Source organism: Castanea sativa, chromosome 3, assembly GCF_040712315.1.
Source record: "Castanea sativa cultivar Marrone di Chiusa Pesio chromosome 3, ASM4071231v1".
Classification (NCBI taxonomy): domain Eukaryota; kingdom Viridiplantae; phylum Streptophyta; class Magnoliopsida; order Fagales; family Fagaceae; genus Castanea; species Castanea sativa.
Window position 1 is genome coordinate 58,156,684 of NC_134015.1, and position 23,742 is coordinate 58,180,425.

General features: G+C 34.1%; 2 protein-coding genes across 2 annotated transcripts in view; both read left to right on the forward strand.

Moving 5' to 3' along the window:
• Nucleotides 1–411: 411 nt before the first annotated feature.
• LOC142627152 (cytochrome P450 78A5) lies at nucleotides 412–3,342 on the forward strand. Its single transcript, XM_075800952.1, has 2 exons — nucleotides 412–1,467; nucleotides 2,206–3,342. Exons 1-2 carry the CDS (start codon nucleotides 499–501, stop codon nucleotides 2,812–2,814), a joined length of 1,578 nt encoding a protein of 525 aa, XP_075657067.1. The 5' UTR covers nucleotides 412–498; the 3' UTR covers nucleotides 2,815–3,342.
• Nucleotides 3,343–18,855: 15,513 nt separating this feature from the next.
• LOC142627947 (serine/threonine-protein kinase 1-like) overlaps nucleotides 18,856–23,742 on the forward strand; it is a 28,153-nt gene continuing 23,266 nt past the window's right edge. Inside the window, exons 1-6 of the mRNA XM_075801847.1 lie at nucleotides 18,856–19,743; nucleotides 20,552–20,640; nucleotides 20,733–20,840; nucleotides 20,931–21,038; nucleotides 21,243–21,333; nucleotides 23,386–23,438. Of these exons, the coding sequence (XP_075657962.1) occupies nucleotides 18,945–19,743; nucleotides 20,552–20,640; nucleotides 20,733–20,840; nucleotides 20,931–21,038; nucleotides 21,243–21,333; nucleotides 23,386–23,438 (1,248 nt within the window). The 5' untranslated portion in view covers nucleotides 18,856–18,944. The remainder of the gene's footprint in view (nucleotides 19,744–20,551; nucleotides 20,641–20,732; nucleotides 20,841–20,930; nucleotides 21,039–21,242; nucleotides 21,334–23,385; nucleotides 23,439–23,742) is intronic.

The window sequence follows — 23,742 nt, forward strand, 5'->3', positions numbered from 1 at the left end:
CGGTCTAATCATCGAAGACATTGTTTTGACGATCGATGTTAGAGGCTGTTCCAGTGGTTGGAGATGGTTGGAGACACTGTTTTCAGTCACTAGCAATTTGGTCAATAGAGACACTGCTCCAACAGCGGTCACTTGTAATTAGGTTCCAAAGCCCGTTACCATTTCAGGTAGTTTTGTCATCGAACCTTTGGCACTAACGGTTTAGCTTAAGTATCAAATAGTTAAGAATATTTTATTGAAAATGTTTTACGCGTTAAATTTTTTTACCTTGTAAAATTACCAACGTACCCTGCGAGGGTGCAGCTTGAAACAAAGTAGAAGTGGAGGACCAACTATACAATTTTTTAACCTCACCTTTGTGTACCGACTTCCAAGCTCTATTTATTGAACACCATTCCTTACTGTCTACTCGTGCGTCGTCTCAACTTCTCTCTCTCTCTCTCTCTCTCTCTGTGAAGTCTGAACCAAAGACCTTTTCTTGAACGTCTATCGTTGAGAATGTCACTAGAAAACGAGTTTTTGTTACTCATTCCCAGGATGTTTCATTCATCCATTATTAGCTACGAAGCTCTTCTGGGCTTCATGCTTTTCATGGCCATCTTAGCTTTCTGGTTGGCTCCAGGAGGGCTAGCGTGGGCTCTCTCCAAGTCCAAAACTCCTTCTTTCATTCCTGGTCCACCAGGGTTCCCACTCACTGGTTTACTCACTGTTTTCACTGGGCTAACCCCACACCGAGTTCTTGCCAAACTTGCACATCGCTTCAAGGCCACGCCTTTAATGGCTTTCTCTGTGGGGTTCACTCGGTTTGTCATCTCTAGCCACCCTGAGACTGCTAAAGAAATCCTCAATAGCTCTGCTTTTGCTGATAGGCCTGTGAAAGAGTCAGCTTATGAGTTGCTCTTTCATAGGGCTATGGGGTTTGCTCCATATGGTGAGTATTGGAGGAACCTAAGGAGGATCTCAGCTACCCATTTGTTTAGTCCGAAAAGGATTGCTGGGTTTGAGGGTTTTAGAGTTGAAGTAGGTCTTAAAATGGTGGAAGAGACTAAGGCTTTGATGGTTGAGAATGGTGGTGTCGAGGTTAAAAAGGTGCTTCATTTTGGGTCTTTGAATAATGTGATGATGACTGTGTTTGGAAAGTGCTATGAGTTTAAGGAAAAGGGAGATGGGTTTGAGCTTGAGAAGTTGGTGAGTGAAGGGTATGAGTTGCTGGGGATATTCAACTGGAGTGACCATTTTCCTCTCCTGGGTTGGTTGGATTTGCAAGGTGTGAGGAGGAGGTGCAAGACTTTGGTCTCGAAGGTGAATGTTTTTGTTAGAAAGATCATAGAGGAGCATAGGACGAAAAGGGTTGGTGGGAGTGGGACTTTGGCTGATAAGGAAACTGTTGGGGACTTTGTTGATGTGCTGCTTGATTTGGAGAATGATGAAAAACTCAGTGACTCTGACATGATTGCTGTTCTCTGGGTATTTCTCTTTTTCCTTTACAAAGTTTTTACCTTTATACTTAGTTTAGCTTCTAGGACCTTTTCAAATCCAACTTCATATTGAACATTTGAACATATGTTGTCGTTGGTGGTGTTTTTATGCAGATATATTTTTAACATGATAAGGAAAATAGTATCAAAGTTTTCAACTTTATGTTAGTTCTAGCTTTACTTTATGTTAGTTCTAGCTTTCTAAGACCTTTGTCTAATCTAACTTTATGTTGAATATATTGTTGGTGACAGATGTTTCAACAGATAAACATTAGGAGCTATTTTATTCACACTTCATATTTGATAAAACTATGAAAAGTTTTTCCCATCAAAAAAAAAAAAAAACTTTATGTTAGTTTTAGCTTTCTAAGACCTTTTTCTAATCTAACTTTATGTTGAATATATTGTTGGTGCCAGATTTTATTTTTTTAATTTTTTTTTTATGAATAAAGGGGCCAGGGTGGTGGCTTACCTATAGTGCGTGCCCTAATAGGAACCTCTTTAGATAAAAAATGTTAAATTGAATCATAATTACTGTATAAGATGTTTCACCAGATAAACATTAGGAGCTATTTTATTCACACTTCATATTTGATAAAACTATGAAAAGTTTTTCCCATAAAAAAAAAAAAACTATGAAAAGTTTTAAACTTTATGTAACTTTCTAGCTGTCTATTCAAGCTTTCTACGGTCCAATCCCGTACTAAGGTGTATTGTTGTTATGTAGGAAATGATTTTTAGAGGAGCTGATACAGTGGCTATACTCTTGGAATGGATTCTTGCAAGAATGGTTTTACACCCAGAAATCCAGCTGAAGGCTCAGGCTGAAATAGACAACATAGTTGGAAGCTCAAGGGTTGTTTCTGATTCTGACATTCCCAACCTGCCTTATCTGCAAGCCATTGTCAAGGAGTGTCTCAGGGTTCACCCACCAGGGCCTTTGCTCTCATGGGCTCGTCTAGCTATCCATGATGTTCATGTTGGCGACCACTTTGTTCCAGCTGGGACAACAGCCATGGTTAACATGTGGGCTATCACTCATGATGGGAAAGTGTGGTCAGAGCCAGAGATGTTCAAGCCAGAGAGGTTCATTGATGAAGATGTGAGTATCATGGGGTCTAATCTAAAGTTGGCTCCTTTTGGTTCAGGAAGGAGGGTCTGTCCTGGAAAAGCAATGGGTTTGGCCTCTGTGCACCTCTGGTTGGCTATGTTGCTTCAGAGCTTCAAATGGATTCCTTCTGATGACAAAGTTGATGTGGACTTGTCTGAGCGCCTTAAGCTGTCTATGGAAATGAAGAGTCCATTGCTCTGCAAGGCTATTCCTAGGGGTGCTTGACACAGGTTGTTCTGGGGTTGGGTTGTGCTAAAAAAAATTGGGTCTGGTTCTATTTCCTATAAACTAGGTCTAGGTTTTAGTAGTCAGTTATCTTTCTCGGCTTTATATATAGTACGTCAGTATTTATGTATTTCAGATGTATGCATCTTCATACTCACACGAGCGTGAGTCTTCTCAGAGTGAGCCCTATATAAGTATAAGGCTCACTCCCATATAAGTAGGAAGTTGCATGCATTTAAAATACCTTGTAATTTCTCGAGTTTATGGGTCTGAACGTGAAGTTACATGTAACTTCTACAAGTTATACTTTCTTAATGCGGACCTTATTACAGCTGCAGCATGTTTGTTTTGTCTCTTTTTTGGGCTTATGTGTGTAGAAATGGAACTAATGGTGGCCCCAGCACAGCGGTACTTATCATATGGCATTGGCAATTAGGATTACAAGTATGCATGGCTCTGTAGTCTCCAAGTCTGTACACAGTTTCAAATGCTTTGATGTGGAATGACAAACTTATGTATATCAGTCTATTGTCCTATCTAGTGGTAGTTTTATTTTTGTCTCTTTTGTTTTAGTTTTTGGGAAATCTTTAAGATTTCACTTAATGAGTTGCGGTAATAAAAATGATAAAAAATTATTAAAAATGTTGCTAAAAAATATTTTTAAAAAGTTATTGAAAAAGAAAAAAAAGCTGCAAAAAGTATATTAATACTCTAAAAAGCTGTAAAATATTTAAAACAACCCTTAGTTTTTTAGTCTGGTCACTCGAAACAATTGGACTCTGGGAGGTCCAACCCCTAAATGTTAGGAATAGTTTCATCGTATTAAGGTCGTACGCATGGGAAAATAAAGGCAAATTGCGTGTGTTTATTTTGAAGGTACAAATCATAACAATTTAGTACTAACTAATCCATTCCAACAGTAACTCCAACACAGAGAGAGAGAGGTATCTTTCTTATATGGTCCAGATCGAAATTATTAATATTATTTTGTTACTTTATGTAGGTCATATTGTCATAATTTGGCGTGCTAAAGACAGATTTGAAAGAATGAGTACTCTGCGAATGAGAACCTTCATCTACATAAAATGGATGAGAATATAACAAATAAACAAGTCTAGCTTGTAATGAAAACCAAATAAACAATATTGGGGCTGGCCCCAAGAAACACAAAAGAATGTGCTATAAGCAAAAATTAATGGAGAAGAATTGTGTCAAGAAAATTCTCAGCAAAAATATCTTCTTGGTTGCAATTATTTAACTCCTAATAATCTCTCTCCACAAGTTGTTTATAGTGCGTTGTGACTTGTGACTCGTAACCTTTAAGCTTACAGTGATTCAGCCAATTAGAGTGAGTGCCAAACAATTCATATATTTCAAAATTTAGTGCATTCCGTGAGAGTTGCTACACACAATATTAACATTGATATAGTATGTTACTATATACTAATATTGCCAATAGCATTCTCATTAGGCTAGTGAAACTAACTTAATGTTAAAAATATAGTAAACAACCACAAAAATCCTATATATCAAACTAACCCAAAAAACTTAACAATGAATAGTGCTATGCCACATGTAGTGACAAACGGTTCATTTCCAAAGACAAATTTTTTTTTTTTAAATTTTATTATCTCTCTCTCTCTCTCTCTTAGAAAATCAACCCAATAATCCCTCATTGCAGCAACCCAAGCAAAAATCAAGCCCAAAAAAAAAAAAAAAAAACCTAAAAATCCACCACCGATCTAACCCATCACCAATCTCCACCTAAAATGATGGCAACTGCCTATGCCCATGCGCTATGGCCCACTGTTTCCTATATGATCTAGAGTTCTAGACTCCACCCACTCTTCAACCCGCGAGCGACGGCCCCAAGACCGATGGTGACGAGTGGTAATTCACAAGGAGAAATGATATGTCCACAACATTTTTACAACATTTTTACAACAAATCCTAAGTGGCAGGATGTTACTGGTTGTTATTGTTGGGGCAAAAAAGTAATTTTAGTGTTAGATTCAAATTTGAACCAATAACAACTAACCACCTATGATTTGTTGTAAAAATGTTGCGGACGTAGCACCTCTCAATTCACAAGTCGATTTTGGGTTGTTCTATGTTGTGGGTGTACTGAGTCGCAAAAATTTGGAATTAAAAATGCGAACGTACGTAAGGAAATGATATTTGATTGCAATATTTTCGTTATGTAGCTAGTATCAACGTTGATGTATGTGTATGAAAAAAATAATTAGTTAAACTAAAAAAAAAAAAAAAAAGTAGAGTTTCTTGGATTAGTTTAATTAACTAAAATTATGAGAGGGCCGACGTGAGTTCTATAATGACATGGATTTGGACGTAAGGTATCGCTTTCATGAAGGATCTGTAATTTAAATTGATAGCAACATGCATTTACGTTATCCTCAAATTAAAGACCATGGAGCAATGACAAAAGTTGGCTGCCTCTAATATATTGTAAGAAGGACTACAACTAATTATATTAGGACTTTTAAAATACTTACTGGTCAATATAAAATTCATGTCAGATTATTATTATTATTTTTTAAACAATAATTTGTTCAATGAGTATAAAATTCATGTTAGGTTATCTCTTTTGAACATATTTTAAAATTTGCATCCACTAAACAAAGTTCTAACTGGTGACTATTTCTCATTCTACATAATTATGGGATGAGAATTTGGTCCACAACATTCTCTCCTTCTGTTTTTTGGGATCCACTTGAATATATATATGAGAGAGAGAGAGAGAGAGATTCTAAGGTTCAATTAACATAGCTACTTTCTTGTGATTCTTTTTTTTTTTTTTTGATAATTTGATGGTACATGAGGAAGATTTGAACCATAAACTATTTGGTTGAAAAAACTAGAAAGTACCGATTGAGTTGCAAAACTCTTGGCAATTTTTTTCGTGAGTTAAAAGATCAGCTTGTTTGGTATTCCATTTTGGAAATGTGGTACCAGAGAAAGCCATTTTCATCATGTCCACATTAAACAACCTTATCATTCTGTTAGCAAAACAGCTAGCCAAAAGGAATGTCCAATTGTCCATTCCTTGGCATCACATGTGTACTCCCTTTCCTCTGCCTTTATTCTTCTTTTTGGTTCGTGCTATGTATCTTTGTCCTTGGCATAGCATTTTCATGGAAACTAGATGCCAACTACTAATGGTGCATATTCTTTTCAGGAGGACATATTGATTTGCAATCACACAAATAGTATAATGTTACACAAACATAATAATGAATCTTTTTCTTAGTCTTGTAACACTCAATTTTGTTCTTAATTATGGTATAGCTAATGGTAATTTGTAACTCTTAGAAGAATCAATGTCTATATCTTGTGATTTTTTATTAACAAATTGAAAGCAAAGTTGAAATAGTCAATCGGAGATGAGAACAAAAAACTCCACTGGGGGGGTTTAGGAATTAACTAAGTTGAAAAGGAATGATTGACATATGTAATTAAAATCAAAACCAATACTTACCATATAATTAAGTCATTCTCACTTCAAGAATTTGCCTCCAACCATAACAAAAACAACTAGCCTTATGATATGCACTTCAGGCATTTTTAAAGGCTTTTGTTTTATTTTTATTAGAGAAAGATCATTCTCCCTAGTCCCTCCTAAGAAGGAAAGAAATTATAACAAATAAAAATAAAGTTTTAAAATCGCCAATTGAACAATTTAATACATAACAGTGTCACACATTCAGTAGCATAAATAAATAAATAAAACTAACATTTTTTAAAATAATATAACTTTTAGCTTTTCTTGATTTTGTCACACATTTAACATAAAAGCTACCAAAATTTATATCTTTTGATAAATACTATGAAAGTATACTACCAAAAACTACGAGATACCACCACCGCACACCCTTGGTGCAGTGGTCACTCCACAAGTATAAGTGCTTGTGGGGTGTGGGGGGTAAGGGCCGGAGTTCAAGTTTCCAGGAAGGAGTTTCACACACATATACACTTAGATTAGGTTAGAATATAAATTCTATCTTGTATAAAAAAAAAAACTACGGGATACCCAAATGACACTAAATAAGAGAATTAATAGATATAAATTTCATACTATTAAGAGTTTTGGAGAAAAGTTAAACACTGCATGTTATGGTAAAAACATGATCTAAGATCAATATATATTTTTAAATTTTTAAAAGACTTTTTAAATATTTAGTGAAGATAGTTTTGACAAAACAAAACATTGAAAAACAAAGAGTTTTATTCTATTTCAATTATACCTATAAAATAGATAAGGATAATAATGGAATAAATTAAACAAGGACTACAAAGAAAGAGTAGAACCAAGTAAGATTCCTTATAAGTGGCTGTCATTTTTATTAGTTAGAATTAAACCTATTTTAGAAGTTCATTATTAGGCAATGCATGCACTTTATAGTATTGCTGATCAAATGATTAAAAGAATAAGAACCCAAACACATATTGATATAGCTAGTCACAGCCTGCTTTTAAAGGAATATATCTTGGAGGACTTTGTTCCTTGTAAAAGCTTACTACCTTTTTCCCTTAAAGAAGATGCATTTTAGATTTGAGTATCCATTTACGGACCATATCAAACTTTAGGTGCCAAAGAAGTGAAAGCTGCTTTTTTTTTACTCTATTTTGATTGATTCTCATATCTATACATATTATCTATCATATGTTGTGCAGTACAATTCCCGAATCATAGATTTGTTTATTACAATATAATAGGGCTAGAACTGTACCAAACTATTTATAATAACTTGAGCTCAATTTTGGAAAAATGTTTGCTTATGTTTATTTTTTTTAGCAAATAAGTTAAGTTCAAGCTTAAGTTTAGGCTTGACTATTGAATAAGCCAAGCTTAAACATATTCATGTGTTTGTGAACCAACTCATGATGAACATGAGACTTTATTTAATTATATATGATGTTATATTTTTATATGTATATTTGTCTAAAAATATATTTATATAAACTAAAGATTAGACTGTGTAAATTTAAAATTAGGTTCATATGATATCAAATTATGATTAATTAAAAAAAAAAGATATTCATATTGGAATAAATGAGATCAATAAAAAAAAGTCTCAAACGAATAGGACCAAAAAAGAAAAAATATGTCCCTCATTGAGGGAAGCCTTTTCAGTTTATTGATAATATAATTTGTATATTCGTAGTAAAAATCTATTGATTTGTGAAGGGATAAAAAATTTTAATCATAGTTTTATTATATATGGGAAAAACATAAGTTAATTAAGTATGTAGTTCATGAATATGCTCAAGCATGTTTGATAAGAAAATGAACAAAACTTGAACATATAATTTTGGTTGGTGATAAATCGGAGCTTAACTCATTTTCAAAGTAAAATTTAATGAACACGTAAACATTTAATACTTAGCTTATTTATAACTCTATGCAATAGTAAGAGAGAGTAAAGGTTATCTCTACCTAATCCATATATTCTTATTATAGTGTAGTATGATATTGAGCTTTTACATGGTTTGCTTTACTAGCTATAACCATTTATATATGGCATGAGCAGATTTTTTTTTTCTTTCAACCATTACGAGGAAAATAATTAATATCCTTAAGAAGGACGAATAATACTTTAAATGATTAAATTTATTATTTCCAATAATTTAAATTTTTGGGACAAATAGTCGTTTATCAAGTTTTAACTACATTATTAAAATGATTAGTTAATTAAAGGTTAGAACTTGTGAATTCCAGTTAGTTTAATTAGTAAAGTTGATGGTTGAATAAGAGATCTGAGATTCAATTTTCGCCTACACCAAAAATTTATTGATCTTTTGGTCTGATAATAAAGAGCAATCATTGAGAGCAGACGTGATATATTAAAACTTTTTCAAAAAAAAAAAGAAAAAGTTAGAACTTTCACAGTACTGCTAAACATCCTAACGTACCCCCACTTCTTGATGTCATCAAGTTTGACATGCATGTGGAGAATCTTAAATTGTTGATTGGATTTGCTAGCTGAACATTAATATATAGTGAATATTTTTGTTTGGCAAGTAATGAGGACTAACATCAAGATAGTCATTTAATGAGGTTTGTTTTAGTAAATTCTTTATGTGATTACTTGAAAAAGGACTGTATCAAATTGAGAATTGATTTCTCAACAAAAAAAAAAAAAAAAAAATTGAGAATTGGAATGGACTTTCAATTGTAACTACAATAATCTTCTTTAGCAATAATTTTCTTGTGGAGCAACTGTACAACTTTCATAACTCATAGTCACAACTTAAAAAATATATATTTGTAAACTATAAGCATAGCCTAGATTTATAAGCAATTGATTGTTTATGTAGAGCTTTGTAGTTTAGTTGGCACTTCCTCATGTACGAAATGTTTGAAAGTTTAAGGAAAAAAAAAAGTTTGTACTGCAAGAATATAATTTTAAAAATAAAAAATTTATATGGACAATTTAGTGTAAGTTCACGAATTCCTCAATTATATATATATATATAAAATACATATCCAGAATAGACTAAAAAGACATGAATCTAAATGAATACTTTGGTATGTTTCCCCACTTTGAGGTCCATCTGGGAATTAAAAACCAAGATTTGAAGTGACACCACCAAGTTCACATCCTACTTCATAACCATGCATGAATGACTTTTTTTGTGTGGATATGACATCTGTTTGAGCTGCAGAAAATGCATGTTTGGATGAAAACAAATTATGACTCTTGGAGTCCAAGTACTTGACAACATATCACCAGTAAAATTATTGCAGGCTGCTTCAAACTTTTGTTGTTCTGCAATTAGATATATATATATATATATATATATATATATATAATCATCTGATTAGTTGCTTTAATGATTAAAGCTCCTTTTGTTTGGTGCGAATCTATCTGAAGTTGTTAAATAAAAACATTGTGCCAAAATATGGTCTTTTCAAAGAAGATTTGGTGACATACTGGGTATAAATAAAGCTAACAAGGCAATAGTCAGAGGCATATATATATATATATATATATATATATATATATATATATATATATATATCATTATATATAGTTAGAGGCACGTATCATTATGTGAGTGATTTCGAAGGGGGAATATATTTAAGGAAAGGTATTTCTGGAATACTATAAATGCGTAGTCCTCCCTCTCACATGAATGGTGGGTCCACCATGAATTTAATTAGTGGGACCCATTATTCATGTGAGATGAGTGAGTACGCACTTATGGTATTCCGGAATTACATAATAATTACCCTGTATTTAAGCATTTTCTACATCTCATAGGTAGTATAGGCATGTGTTCAAAAGAAGAAGAAGATATATTTCAACAAGGAAAAGTAGTAATACTACAAATAAAATTTTGTAACTATGTACATGAGGATCCGTAATTCTTGAAATATTAGTACATGACATATGGTTGAGATAAGATAATTTTTTTTTTTGCTGAATGTGATAAGATAATTAACAAATTAATTAAAAATCAAATAAATTTTTAAATAAATTTTTTTATCCCCAACCCAATAAGGACATGCATACATGTGTGTCATCGACATGTCCAACACAATCATGATAGGCATAGATGAGTGTTATTGACATGTCCGACACGATCAAGTCGAGGATTTGAAGTTTCATCAGTACTTCTTAGCTTTTGATATTAACTTACAAAACTATTCTTTCAATTTGATTTGTGCAAGTAAAAGCAAAATTTCTTAAGATTGTTTTTCTCAAATGGTAATAGAAATTATGTGATTAAAATTTATATATTGCTTAATTATTTTAGTATAACAAATTTTTCTTGATTTTCAAAGATGGGGGGGCACAAAATATGCTTCTAAATCATCCTATATATATCAGGTCTCTTAAAGCTAGGCATATTGTTAAATGCTACTTGAGAGAAATCTAGCAATAATAGAAAAAATGAGGGCGATTGCATGTAAGAGCAGGACCTAAGAAACTCAAATTAAATTTTGATAACTTTAAAAGAAAAAAAAAGGATAAATTAAAACCATTGGGAGTTAATGGTATTGAGAGATTCTTGTGCTATTGGAATTATATTCAAAACTGTACATTCATAAGGTTGAAATTTACTTTTCCTTAAAATTAAAAAAAAAAAAAGTTGAAATCTACATTCATGTAGTTTTATATCATCTAGTTGCTCGAGCAAAGCTACAAGGTAGGTCGGTATAATATTCCCTTGGTCCATTACTTGCACATATATATGGCAAGATCTCTTGAAAAGCTTTCTGATTTATCTTTGATTTTTTTTGCTTTTGCTTATTTGTTTTTACTTTCTTGAGAATATTTACCTAGTGGAAACTTAAAATCTTAGGGAACCTTTAAGAAGCCAAACAAAAACAGGGAGAGAAAAAAATCAACTAAAAATCTTTGGGGGCGTCTTTAAGAAGGCAAAGAAAATCAGTAATGTCTTTTCTTGTTTTACATGTTAGCATTGTCTTGTGTCACGAGTCACGACTCAAGAGCAAACTTCATAGAGTTAACTTGTAGATTTAGGAAAAATAATCCTATCCCATTTGTTTTTTGAAATGGATAGTTGGTAGAAGTAGGAAAAATAATCCTCTCCATTTTTCTTTTAAATGGACCTTGTCCCCTCCAGTCAAGAATTGGGGTTTGACCTTTAATGTCAATTCTTTTTATATATTATTTAGTTGTGCATGTTAGCATTATTTTCTGTCATGATTGGAGCATATTTCAAATGTTAACCCCTTAAGTCGATGCAAAAGATTCTCATTATTTGTTTTTGAGATGGAGAAGATCCTTAAGTCAATGTACTAATTGTTAGTGGTAGTAGTGTTTCTAAATCAAAGAAGGTAAAACAGATTGAAAATGGTTGAAGGCGCGAGGTTGAAGATGATTAAATTTGAGGGTTACCGTTGTTGTTTTGAATATATGTGCAACGCACCGTTTCACTAAAGCACAACGCATCGTTTTACTAAAGCACAACGCATCGTTTTATGTGTTTTGGTTATTTAAACTTCAATGGATGGAAACGGTGTCGTCTTGCCTGGAGAAGAGTCGTTGATTGTGGTGCAAAGATCAGTTAGTTGAGCAGTTGAATCTGTTTCCTTATTTCACGGAATGAATCCGCATAATTTGGATTAAGTTGTTATTCAGTTTCTTAGATAGATTGTAATATAAATATCTTTTACTCTTTAGTTTATGTTTAACGCTCCGTTTGTTTCAATGGAAAACCTTCTGCAAAGATAGTTTTTCTTGTTTTCCAGTATTTGGTAGCATAAAAAAAGATGAGTCAAAGGAAAACTATCTTTGGTCAACATAAAAAGTATAGCTTATTTTTGGAGATTGTTTTCCATTAAATTTTTTTGAAAAACAACTCTATCTCACAGCAAGCTAAATAAGAGAAGTTATAAGGTTGTTTTTCAACTCATTTAAAGTTGCTACCAAACATTGGAAAATGAGATAGTTTTATAGAAAATGTTTTTTAAAAAATAACTCATTTTATAGAAAACATCATTGCTGAAACAAACAGAGCGTAAACAAGAAATATAATTTCTCTTCAATCACTCTCTATCTTCTCTTTTCTCACTTTCTGTTTCTTTCTCACTTCACAAACAGTTCTTATCTTGCTTTAACTCTAGCTTCAATGCTGAGTTTGTATTACACGACTCTACAAGAAATTCTTCATTGTATCAGAGCCTAAGATTCCCAAGGTTCCTGTACAAACCTCGTCAATGGCAGCCTCAAGCTCAAGTGCTTCATCTTCTTCAACATCTTCAAGTTCTACAATAAATGTAATGAATTAACCATTTCTTCTTCTTTCGAATATGTCAAATATGATGACAGTCAAGCTCAATAACTCCAACTATATTGTGTGGAAACATCATATTTCTATGGTTTTAGAAACCTACTATTTGTTTGAGTTGCTTGAAGAACCACAATTGGTTCTAGAGAAGTTTCTCAAAGATCTTCGTGGTGCTTACACCACAATTGTGAATCCAGATTACACACTCTAGAGGTCAAAGGAGAAGGCTTTGTTGACCTTCATAAGTTCCACTCTCTCACCATCAATCTTGGCTCTCATAGTTGGATGTACTTCTGCCTTGGAGGTCTGGAAGGTTTTGGAAAACAGATTTTCTTCAATCTCTAGGTCTCATGTGATGAATCTTAAGGGTGAGCTTCATAACCTTAAGAATGGAGTAGATTCTGTTGATGTTTACTTGCAAAAGTGGTGAGAAATAAGCTCCTAGCAGTTGGTGTAGCTGTTGATGATGAGGAACTACTTCATATAACCCTTAAAGGGCTTCCTAAAGACTTTAAAGCTTTCAGGTCAGCAATAAGAACTAGGAGCAATAAGCTAAGTTTTAATGAGTTGTCAACTATGCTCAATGCAGAAGAGGATTCCTTAAATGAAGGATTGAATGCTAACGATTCAATCTTTGCAATGGCAGCAACTGCTACTCCAAAGCCAAGTGGTAACTTCAATCAGTTTAATAGAGGAAGGAGCAAAGGAAATTCCAACAATAGAGGTGGAAGAGATGGCAGAGGTGCAGACAATCACTCACCTTAGTACAATCCCTTCACTTCCTTTCAACCACATCAGTCCTATCCCAATTCCTCAACTCCTAGATCAGAAAGACCTACTTGTCCAATTTGTGGCAAGCTTGGTCATATAGCCATAGATTGCTATCATAGGATGGATTATGCCTATCAAGGCAAACATCCACCTACTAAACTTGCTGCAATGGCCACTGCTTCAAATGCTTGTCTTGCACAGGAGCAACCTTGGCTAGTAGATAGTGCAGCCACTGATCATGTCACTGTCAATTTGAATCGACTCAGCTTTGCTCAACCCTATGGAGGTCAAGGTCATCTAACAGTTGGAAATGGACAGAATTTACCCATGACTCACATAGGTAAAACCTTTATTCCTTCCTCTTATTCCACTCTTCACTTAAATAATGTGTCTTATTTGATTGCTGCTCTCAGTTCTATGTTTGAGCTTAAAGACTTGGGTGATCTCAATTATTTCTTGGGTGTTCAAATTTCTAAAACTTAGTTTGGGCTTACACTCACACAATCCAAGTATGCTTCTGATGTCCTTCATCGTTTTCACATGGAAAATTCCAAGCCCACCAAGACTCCTTGTTGCCCTTCTTCCCGTTTGCTTCCTCATGATGGTGTTGCCCTTTCTAATCCTACTGAATTTAGAAGCATGGTTGGTGCTCTTCAATACTTAACCTTCACACGCCCAGACATTGCCTTAAGTGTGCATTAGTTGTGTCAGTTCATGAGCAGACCTACCACAGTTCATCTTGAGATTGCTAAGAGAGTTCTCAGATATATTCATGGCACTCTTTCTTATGGCATTTCCTTTACTCTTGGTCCCCTGACTCTCACTGCTTTCTTTGACATGGACTGGATTAGTGATCCCTTTGATCGTCGTTTCACAATAGGTCTTCTTGTTTTCCTTGGCCCTTCTCCTATTTCTTGGTTATCGAAGAAACAAACTAAGGTTACTCGTTCTTCCATTGAAGCTGAATATCACCCAAGTCTTTAAGCTCAAACATAGAACTAAGAGCAGCAATCAGATAAGACACATTATTTAAGCGAAGAGTGGAATAAGAGGAAGGAATAAAGGTTTTACCTATGTGAGTCATGGGTAAATTTTGTCCATTTCCAACTATTAGATGACCTTGACCTCCATAGGGTTGAGCAAAGCTGAGTCGATTCAAATTGACAGTGACATGATCAGTGGTTGCACTATCTACTAGCCAAGGTTGCTCCTGTGCAAGACAAGCATTTGAAGCAGTGGCCATTGCAGCAAGTTTAGTAGGTGGATGTTTGCCTTGATAGGCATAATCCATCCTTTCGAAGGAGTTGCATATATTTCTCTCTCATGTCCCTGTTCTTTGGTGTGATAATGCCTCTGCCATTGCTCTCTCTGCCAATCCTGTGTTTCATTCTTGCACCAAACACATTAAAGTGGACAGCCATTATGTTCGTGGAAAGGTGTTGCGTCGTGATTTGTGTGTGTGTTTTGTTTCAGGCAAGAATAATCTTGCGGATATCTTCACCAAGCCCTTTCCTTCTCCCTCTTTTCTTCTTTAGCGTCGCAAACTACTGTTGGATACCTCCCCTAGTGGTTTGAGGGGGGATGTTAGTGATAGTAGTGTTTCTAAATCAAAGAAGGTAAAGCAGATTGAAAATGGTTGAAGGTGCAAGGTTGAAGATGATTGAATTTAGGGGCTACCGTTGGTGCTTTGAATATATGTGCAACGCACCGTTTCACTAAAGCACAACGTACCATTTTTTGTGTTTTAGGTATTTAAACTTCAGTGGATGGAAACGGTGTCGTCTTGCCTAGAGAAGAGTCGTTGATTGTGGCACGAAGATTAGTTAGTTGAGCAGTTGAATTTGTTTCCTTATTTCACGGAATGGATCCACATAATTTGGATTAAGTTGTTATTCAGTTTCTTAGATAGATTGTAATATAAATATCCTATATTTATTGATTAAGCAAGAAATATAATTCTCTTCAATCACTCACACGCTCTCTCTCTCTCTCTCTTCTCTTTTCTCACTTTTTGTTTCTTTCTCTCACTCTTTCTCACTTCAAAAATAGTTCTTATCTTGCTTTAACTCTAGCTTCAATACTGAGTTTGTATTACACGAATCTACAAGAAATTCTTCACTAATAACATCATCAAAACCCCTAACCAAGCCCTTCAAGTGGTATGTTTTACTAAAGTGTATTTACAAAAACACATTTTGCCGCCGCCCAAGGGGGGGGGGGGATTTTTTTTTATACATTGATAATTGGGAGTGATACGAATTTAAGCCTTGGAAGTATTTGTTAGAAACACCATAAAGTGCTAATTGAGTTACAAAACTCTTGGTGGTGTTTTTAGTTAATCAGATAAACCTGTTAACTAATCCTTTTTCTAAGAATTACAACAATAGCTAATTAAAGGTAGTCCAAGTTGATTAGATCTATGATAGGTCATAGGACTCAACCCTTCTTCTTTTTATATATAATTATTATATTATTTATAGATCTAATCTGTTCAAATAATTCTATAAAGTATGAGGGTAAATAAATTTCAAAGTTCACATGAATTAGTAAAGCAAAATGATTTATATATTTACTTGTATTTGTTCATTAAATATAATGCTTATATGAGTAAGAGAAAAACATTTATTTTCTAGTAAAAAATATATATATATTTTTAAAATTTTTAGTTGTCATCCTATTATACGTTTATTCCTTCCACTCAAAGTTATTAAAAATTCAGCATGAAAACTGAAATTCGAAAAAAAAAAATCTAAATAGAAGTATGAAGGGTACACTGAATTTGATTAAAAATCAAGACTAGAAGAAAAGAAAAAAAAAATTGGATTATTTATTTTACTATATTCCAATTTAGTAACATATTTATGTTGCTTTCTATAATTTGGTAATAAGAGCACCAATAACTTAAACAATAGAATTCAAAAAATTAAAAATTTACAGTAAACAATAAATATTGGATGAAGAATAGTTATACCTTCTAAAGTTTAAACCCATGTGTAAGCCCAATAAGACCACAATGTCTAGATGTACTATTCCAAGGAATCATAGCTCATGTCATAGAGTGGAATGGGCCGAATCCAACAACAAATTTTTATTTAGAACACAACTTTACAAATTTAAATTGAAGATCTATTTATTTTTATTGATTTAAAGTTGTATATAATACCATGCTAATTGAAGTCTGTTTTTGATCAATTAATATTGGGGATTTTAGCAGACAATCATAGTGCATTTTAATATAATGTTAATTTGGTTATTGAAATGAAATTTAAGTTATGATATTATTTTACGATGTTCTGTGATTATAATTCAAACTACCCATCACTATTTACTTATCTAAAACATAGTTATTAAACTTTTTAATTTGGACATTCAATTTCCGTAGACAATAGATGTCATGTGCCCATTACAACAATAAATTTTCAATATACACATCCCAATTACAGAAGGCTACCCAACGGGTCACATTGTGAGCCAAAAAATTTATAGTTTTAAGAAAATAAATAAATAAATAAATCCCAATAACTTAAAGAGGAAAAAGCTACTTTGAAATCAGAGAAGAATGAAATAAGGAACCAAGGAGGAGAATCATATAGGTTTATTAGGGTTTGAATGACACTTTTGGAATCTCATTAAAAAATTACGTATTAGATCTTATGTGAGATAGCTAGTTTAATGGCTTGGAAGGCTGCTTGGGCTTCTCCTTGAGTTGGATCTTCATATCAGAAACATGGATCCACAATTTCATTAGCTAGCACTTAATGAACACATAAGTATAAAAGGACTTGTTTCAAAATAATATATAACATTATGGTTTAAAATGCTACATAAAGTTAGAGTTTAAAATCCTTTTATTTTTATTTTTAATATAAGGGCACAATATTGAAGTACCAAAAACTTGATTGATGACAATTACAATACAGTAGTACATTTAACAATTTGAAGCCTCGCATTTTTTGATAGTTTATAGGTAGGAATTTAAATTTTAAACCATGGGTCCCAGTCTATTCCTTGAACTTTATAATAAATTGCTATAGAATTTTATAGTTCAATTAGTTAATACTTTCTGGTGTTTCTAATGAAAATATTTAGAAATTAAATCCTCTTCATCCCTATTATTGAATTATTAAGAAAATAAATAATAAATCTAAGAACATAGTAAATATGTATATTTAGTATCCGTTTGGATACATGTCCACGTCCACGTTTTTAGCTCTAGCGTGTTTTCAGCTTCTTCTTTTTTTTTTTCAGCTGCAGTTGTTGACAAATTCTCCCTTGAACAGTGCATCCATGCATTGTTCATGAGACTCATAAATTTCACTTTTCAGTAACTTTTTCATTAAAAATGGTTCTCACAGCACTATTCACACATTTAAAAATTATTTTGCTATAGTGAGTTAAGTGAGTTATTTAAATAATACATGTGGATGATTTTATAAATCATTAGGTAATATGTTGAAGGATATTGTCATATTGCTTTAAATTGGTCTAAAGGAGCATAATTTTTTCACAACTATTAATGAAGTTTAATCCTAGTAATTTTTTTTTTTTTTTTTTGAAGTTGGGGTATTATGGTATTTGAACTCCAAAATTTATCCGTTGTAGACATTAGGGATAAGTTGACACTAGACTAGATACAAGCTCTTGCCCTTAATCAAGGGATTTTTTTTTCCTTCAAAATAACACTAAAACTCAAACAATTTCGTTAGTTAACATGTTTTTAAAATTATTTAGCAAACTAATATTTCGAGTTCAATAAGTGGAAATCGAGCATTACAGACTCGAGTTCCATAAAGAGATCAACTGAAGTTGAAGAAACCCAAACTACACAAAGAAGAAAAGAAGAAAAACAAACTAGAATGAAGAAACCCAGACTAAACGAAGAAGAAAAACATTGAAGAAAAATGAAGAAGAAACCCAAATAACAAACAACAAACCACGAAGAAGGAATAAACTGGAAAGATCAAACCCAAACAGAAACCACGAAGAAGGCAAACCCCACGAACCCAGATATTCCTAACCCAAACCGTTCGGTTCAAACTGAACCCAAGTAGCGATGACGAAGGTTCTAAGAGGTGGCGGCGGCAGTGACAAAGTTTCAAGTGAAGGTTTTCCTCTAATTGGTTGTTTTTTTGTTTGGGTCTTTTGGGTTCGTTGTTTTTCTTGTTTGGGTCTTTAGTTTGATGATGTTTGTTGTTCGTTGCTCTTAGGGAAATTGAATTCATCATACTCGATTTAGCACAACAAAATCAAGTCCCTTACGCTAGAGATGTTAGTTTACTAAATCGTTTTGAAAACGTACTAACAAATGAAATTGTTTGTGATTCAGCGTTATTTTGAAAAAAAATCCTTTAATTACTTTTTATTATTATTTTTGAGAGACAAAATTTTATTTTATTTGAGAAAAGTTTATAAAAAAATTTTACCTTTAACTTTTTCCCAAAAAAATTAAAAATAAAAATAAAAACTATAGCTTTAACGAAAAATGGAACTTGGATATGAATCGGACCCTCATTGGAAACCGATATCCGAGTTCCGAAACTTTGACACCACACTCTCACTCTACTCTCTAGAGAGAGAAAATGGAGCAGAGCTCTACCTACCGCGGGTCCCGCCCGACCCGGCCCCAATCGGAGCCTCTCTACTCCACCGTCGTCATCCACGGCGGCGACTCCGACTCCGACTCCGATCACGACCGAAACTCCCGCAAATCACAACCACAACCACAACCACAAAAGCAAGACCTTTACGCTACAATGGTGTACAAAGATACCGAAGAAGACGAAGACGAAGACGACGATTCGTCTCTGCCTCCACTCCTTAAGCGACTCCCTAAGGACTTCGGCGGCGGAGCTTCGATCGACTACGACAACGACTATGGAGGTGAGTCTAGCAAGACTGAAGATTTCGGTACAATGATCGTGAAGAACGATCTTAGTCTTAACAACCGGTCCTCTTCGTCGTCGTTTTATTACTCGTACTCTTCCTCGAAGCCTCGGAGCTCGCCGATCTCCGATTACGAGTCCGCGAAGAGAGCGCTAGGTCGTCGCGACGGCGACGAGGACGAGGACGAGGACGAGGATGAGGAAGATGAAGGTGATGGGGAGAGAAACTCGACCTTTGTGGTGAAGAAGAGCGAGGGAGGTAAGAGTGTAAAAGGTTTGGGGGATTCGACGATGGGACGCGCGGTGGCGAGTATGCAAGCGGCTGGGGAATTAGAGTTCGTGAAGCAGAGGAAGGCGGCGGCGGCGTCGGCGTCGGAGCAGGGCCGCGAGGAGAGGCGGAACCTTGCGATGAGAAACATTTCGTCGAGTTCGATTCCGGAGAGTGTTGTTATAAGGGAAGATCCTTCTACTAAGTATGAATTGCTCAATGAGCTTGGTAAGAATTCAATTTTTGATCCTTTAATTGCGTAGTGGATGTGAATTTTTTGTTTGATTAATGATATTTGTGGTATTCAATTGTGTTATTTTGATGCATAGTTAGTGAATCAATAATTGGATTGGATTGTAGAATCATGTTCATTTTGTGTTGTTTTGGAGTTAAAAATCTGTTTTTTTTTTTTTGGCTCGAGATCACTACTGATTTTGTGTCGTTTTGGAGTTGAAAATCTGGTTTAGGCAGTGTGCATTGCAATTCTTTTGTGAAATTTGTTAATTTTTTGAACTTTAGAATGTATTTCGTGGAGGAATTCTATACGAATGCTATTGCGACGAACAGTGAGTTGATTTAAGTCGAGAGAATGAAAAAAAAGGTGGAATAAGACTTAAAATGACATTATTAAAAGTAGGAAAAAAGGACATGCCATTTATGGAGGTGGAATAGAGTATGATCCGTGGTTTTCTCCCTAGGGGTGGGTCCAAAGGGAACTCTGCCTTGGTGAGGTTCCACGTCATTTTAAAAAAAAGGAGGCTGCATAGAGTATGAATTTGGATAGGATGAAATAGTGAAAAATAAGTAAAGAATACATGTGGTTGACCCTAATTAGTGTGTTGAGGATCCATAGCCAACTCTATAGTTTTGGTTCTAAAGCTTGGTTGTTGTTGTTATTCATACGCGTGTATGCATTGTTTTCCCCTTTGTCGTGCAATAAGATTGTTATTTGTGTATTACAAGAAAAAGTTGATATAGGTGAGTTTTGTGTGATTATGTTATTGTGCTGAACAAAGTTGGTTTTTGGTTATGGCAGGGAAGGGGTCATATGGGGTTGTTTACAAAGCTAGGGATATAAGAACTTCGGAGCTGGTTGCCGTCAAAGTCATATCATTAAGTGAAGGGGTGTGTTTTTTCTTGCTCGTTCTTGTTTCTAGTGTTGCATTTGGTTTAAGTTTGAACTTTTCAAAATGAATTACAATATTTTCCATGTTTAGGATGAGGGATATGATGAAATCTGTGGTGAGATTGAGACGTTGCAGCGGTGTAGTCATCCAAATGTTGTGCGCTACTTGGGGAGCTACCAAGGAGAAGAGTATCTTTGGGTAGGAAACAGAGAATTTGATTATGTACTTGTGAAATGACTTGTATCAGAAGTTTAAAGTTTGGGACTACTTATTTTAATATCTTGGCAGATAGTTATGGAATACTGTGGAGGTGGAAGTGTTGTTGACTTGATGAACGTTACTGAAGAGCCTTTGGAGGAGTGTCAAATAGCATATATCTGTAGGGAAGCATTGAAGGTATAGTTGATGCTGGTTGGTTTGAAATTGAAAATCATTGACAATAAGCAATTTTAAATATTATGCCTATTTTATAAAAAAATTTCTAATTTTTGTGCAATAAAACTTAAGTTGGACTACTTTTTGCCATTTTTTATGTGAAGTAAATACTTCCTTGCCTTCTATCTGCTCTATACTTAATATGTTTTTTATTTTTATATCTAGGGTCTTGCTTATTTGCACTCGATTCAAAAGGTCCATAGAGATATTAAGGGTGGAAATATTTTGTTAACGGAACAAGGTGATGTCAAATTGGGTGAGTAGACTTCATATAGTAATTGCCAACTTCATGTCTATTTATATCTAAAAAACGTCTTGTTATGGTGATTTATGAATCCAACCCTTTATTTCTGTTTAATGTTTTTGATACTTGTTTTGTTATATATGACCTATTATTTGGATGATGGAATTGGTTTGGGAAGCACTATTTGGATGTTTGGAATCTTACTCCATTATGTTCGATGTGGATAGTGTGGAAGGAATGGAATAGAGATACTTTTGAGGATATTGAGAGACCTCTTGACCAAATCCTTGTTGATTCGTACTTTGTTTGATTGGTCTTGCGTATGGGATTTTACACATTGTAATTCCACTTGAGTTTTGAGACTCACTTTGATTTCTTGTATTATTTTTTGTGTTACTTTGTGCTCATAATTGTGAGCAATAAGTAATCTTATTTTTTAATAAAATATTATTACTTATATATAAAAAAAAATTTGAGTGGTACTCTGTTTAAAGTTACATTAAGTGTAGCCTGAACTCAACTATATATATATATATGAAGTAAAAATCCATTAATGAATTTCAAAGGGTGCTGCCCATGCGCGGTTGTTTTTCGGACTTCCTTGTTTGATTGGCTGCCATCGTTGGGTTCCTTTTCTTTTTCGCCTCTTTGAGATTTTATTGATCATTGTGCTATACAAAATTATAAATATGATAATGGTGGTCTCTAGCATACTCCCTGTATACATTGATTCTTTTCTTCAATAAGATATGCTATTTATCAAAAAAATAAAAAAAAGTGTCACCCATTCATCTCCTGTCAAATGCCCTGCATGAGACAACGGAAGATCATACTCCAAAATTTCAGCATTACTATAACTGTTGAACTTGACTTGTTAACTGGCTAAGAGCTTCACAGCATTTTTTGACATAAACCAGTAAATCCCAAACCTTAAAAATATCAAAGTTCAAAGCTCTCTAGCAAGAAAATGAGAAGCAGATGGTCAATAGTTTGTTTATCTCTCTTACATGTGCAACACCAGTCTATCAAAATTAATTCCGCATCCAGAGGTTCTTGGTAGTTAGGATTTTCTCCAAAGCTATTGTCTAGAGGGAAAAGCTGACATTTGTTGGAACTTTAGGCTTCCACAGGATCTTCCAAGGAAAGGACTGATGAGATGTCAAGTGTAACACTTTATAATAGGATTTGACTTTGAAAACATTTCGTGAAGATGGAGTCCAGCAAAGTGTATCCACTGCATCTCGTCTTATCTTCCCAGAATAAATCAAAATCATAAAGGAAACAATCGATTCCTGTTCCCAGTCCTAGACTGGGAAAACAAACAACATCCCAATGGTAGCTATCCCTTACAAAAGACAAAATGTCTTCCACAGAGGCATCCTTATTGCTTGCAATACGAGCTTCATGCTATTATTTGTACTTTGAAAATAATTACAAAAGCAATTTGAACTTCTAGCTATTAGTCGTACTTTGAAAATAATTACAAAACTTGAGTCCGAACATTGAACCAAAGCTTGAACTGATGATTTATGTCACTTGCTCCGTGTCTGGGTCGATGTTCAATACTGTTCTAAACTTCTAATTACAATTGTTTCTGCTTTTAGCACCTGAGCATGCATTTGTCAATAACTTTGTATATGACAGACTGCAGTAGAGGATTCATCATCCGATCAACTATTTGCAGTAAAACTTTCGAATTTTACTTAAGTCTTGCTATGGTAAAATCTAGTGGATGCCTTTGAAAGTAATTCATCTCCTTCATGTTGTATGAAGCTGATTTTTCTTATTTGAATGGAATATTTTGGTAACACAAGTGACAAAAAACATATAGATAAGTAATAGACAATGAAGAGGGTTTGAGAAGGATTTCATGGGGAAATTTATTTATTTTTGGGTCTTCTCCCCCCTCTTCTTTAAATGGATTGGATACCGAGTCTATGCAATGCCTATAAATTGGGCTGTCTTTTTCCATTTTGGTCATTGAATTTAGAAGTTAAGAAATATAGCGTTTCCTTTTAATAGCACAATAATTCACCACTTGGTGAAATTTTGAAACATGGGCAGGTGATTTTGGAGTTGCAGCCCAGCTTACAAGGACCATGTCAAAGCGCAACACGGTACCAAATTTGTTTGACTTAAATGCAGATACTGTAGTTTGCACACAATTGTTTTTATTTTTTAACCTTCATATTTTCCTTTCTGTTATGCTACATTTAAATTTATGTTTTATGGGCCAGAAGTCGCCACTAGTTCACTTGGGGTTCCTTGGTGATGCCTAGGTGATTTGGTTTCCCTTGATTAAAAGTCTCAGATAAATTTGTATTCATGGTTATATGATAAATGTGAGTTATCAATTTTCAATACCTTGCTATTTCACCAAGGGAAAGTAGAGAGTTCAAGAGAACATAATTTACATCGTGA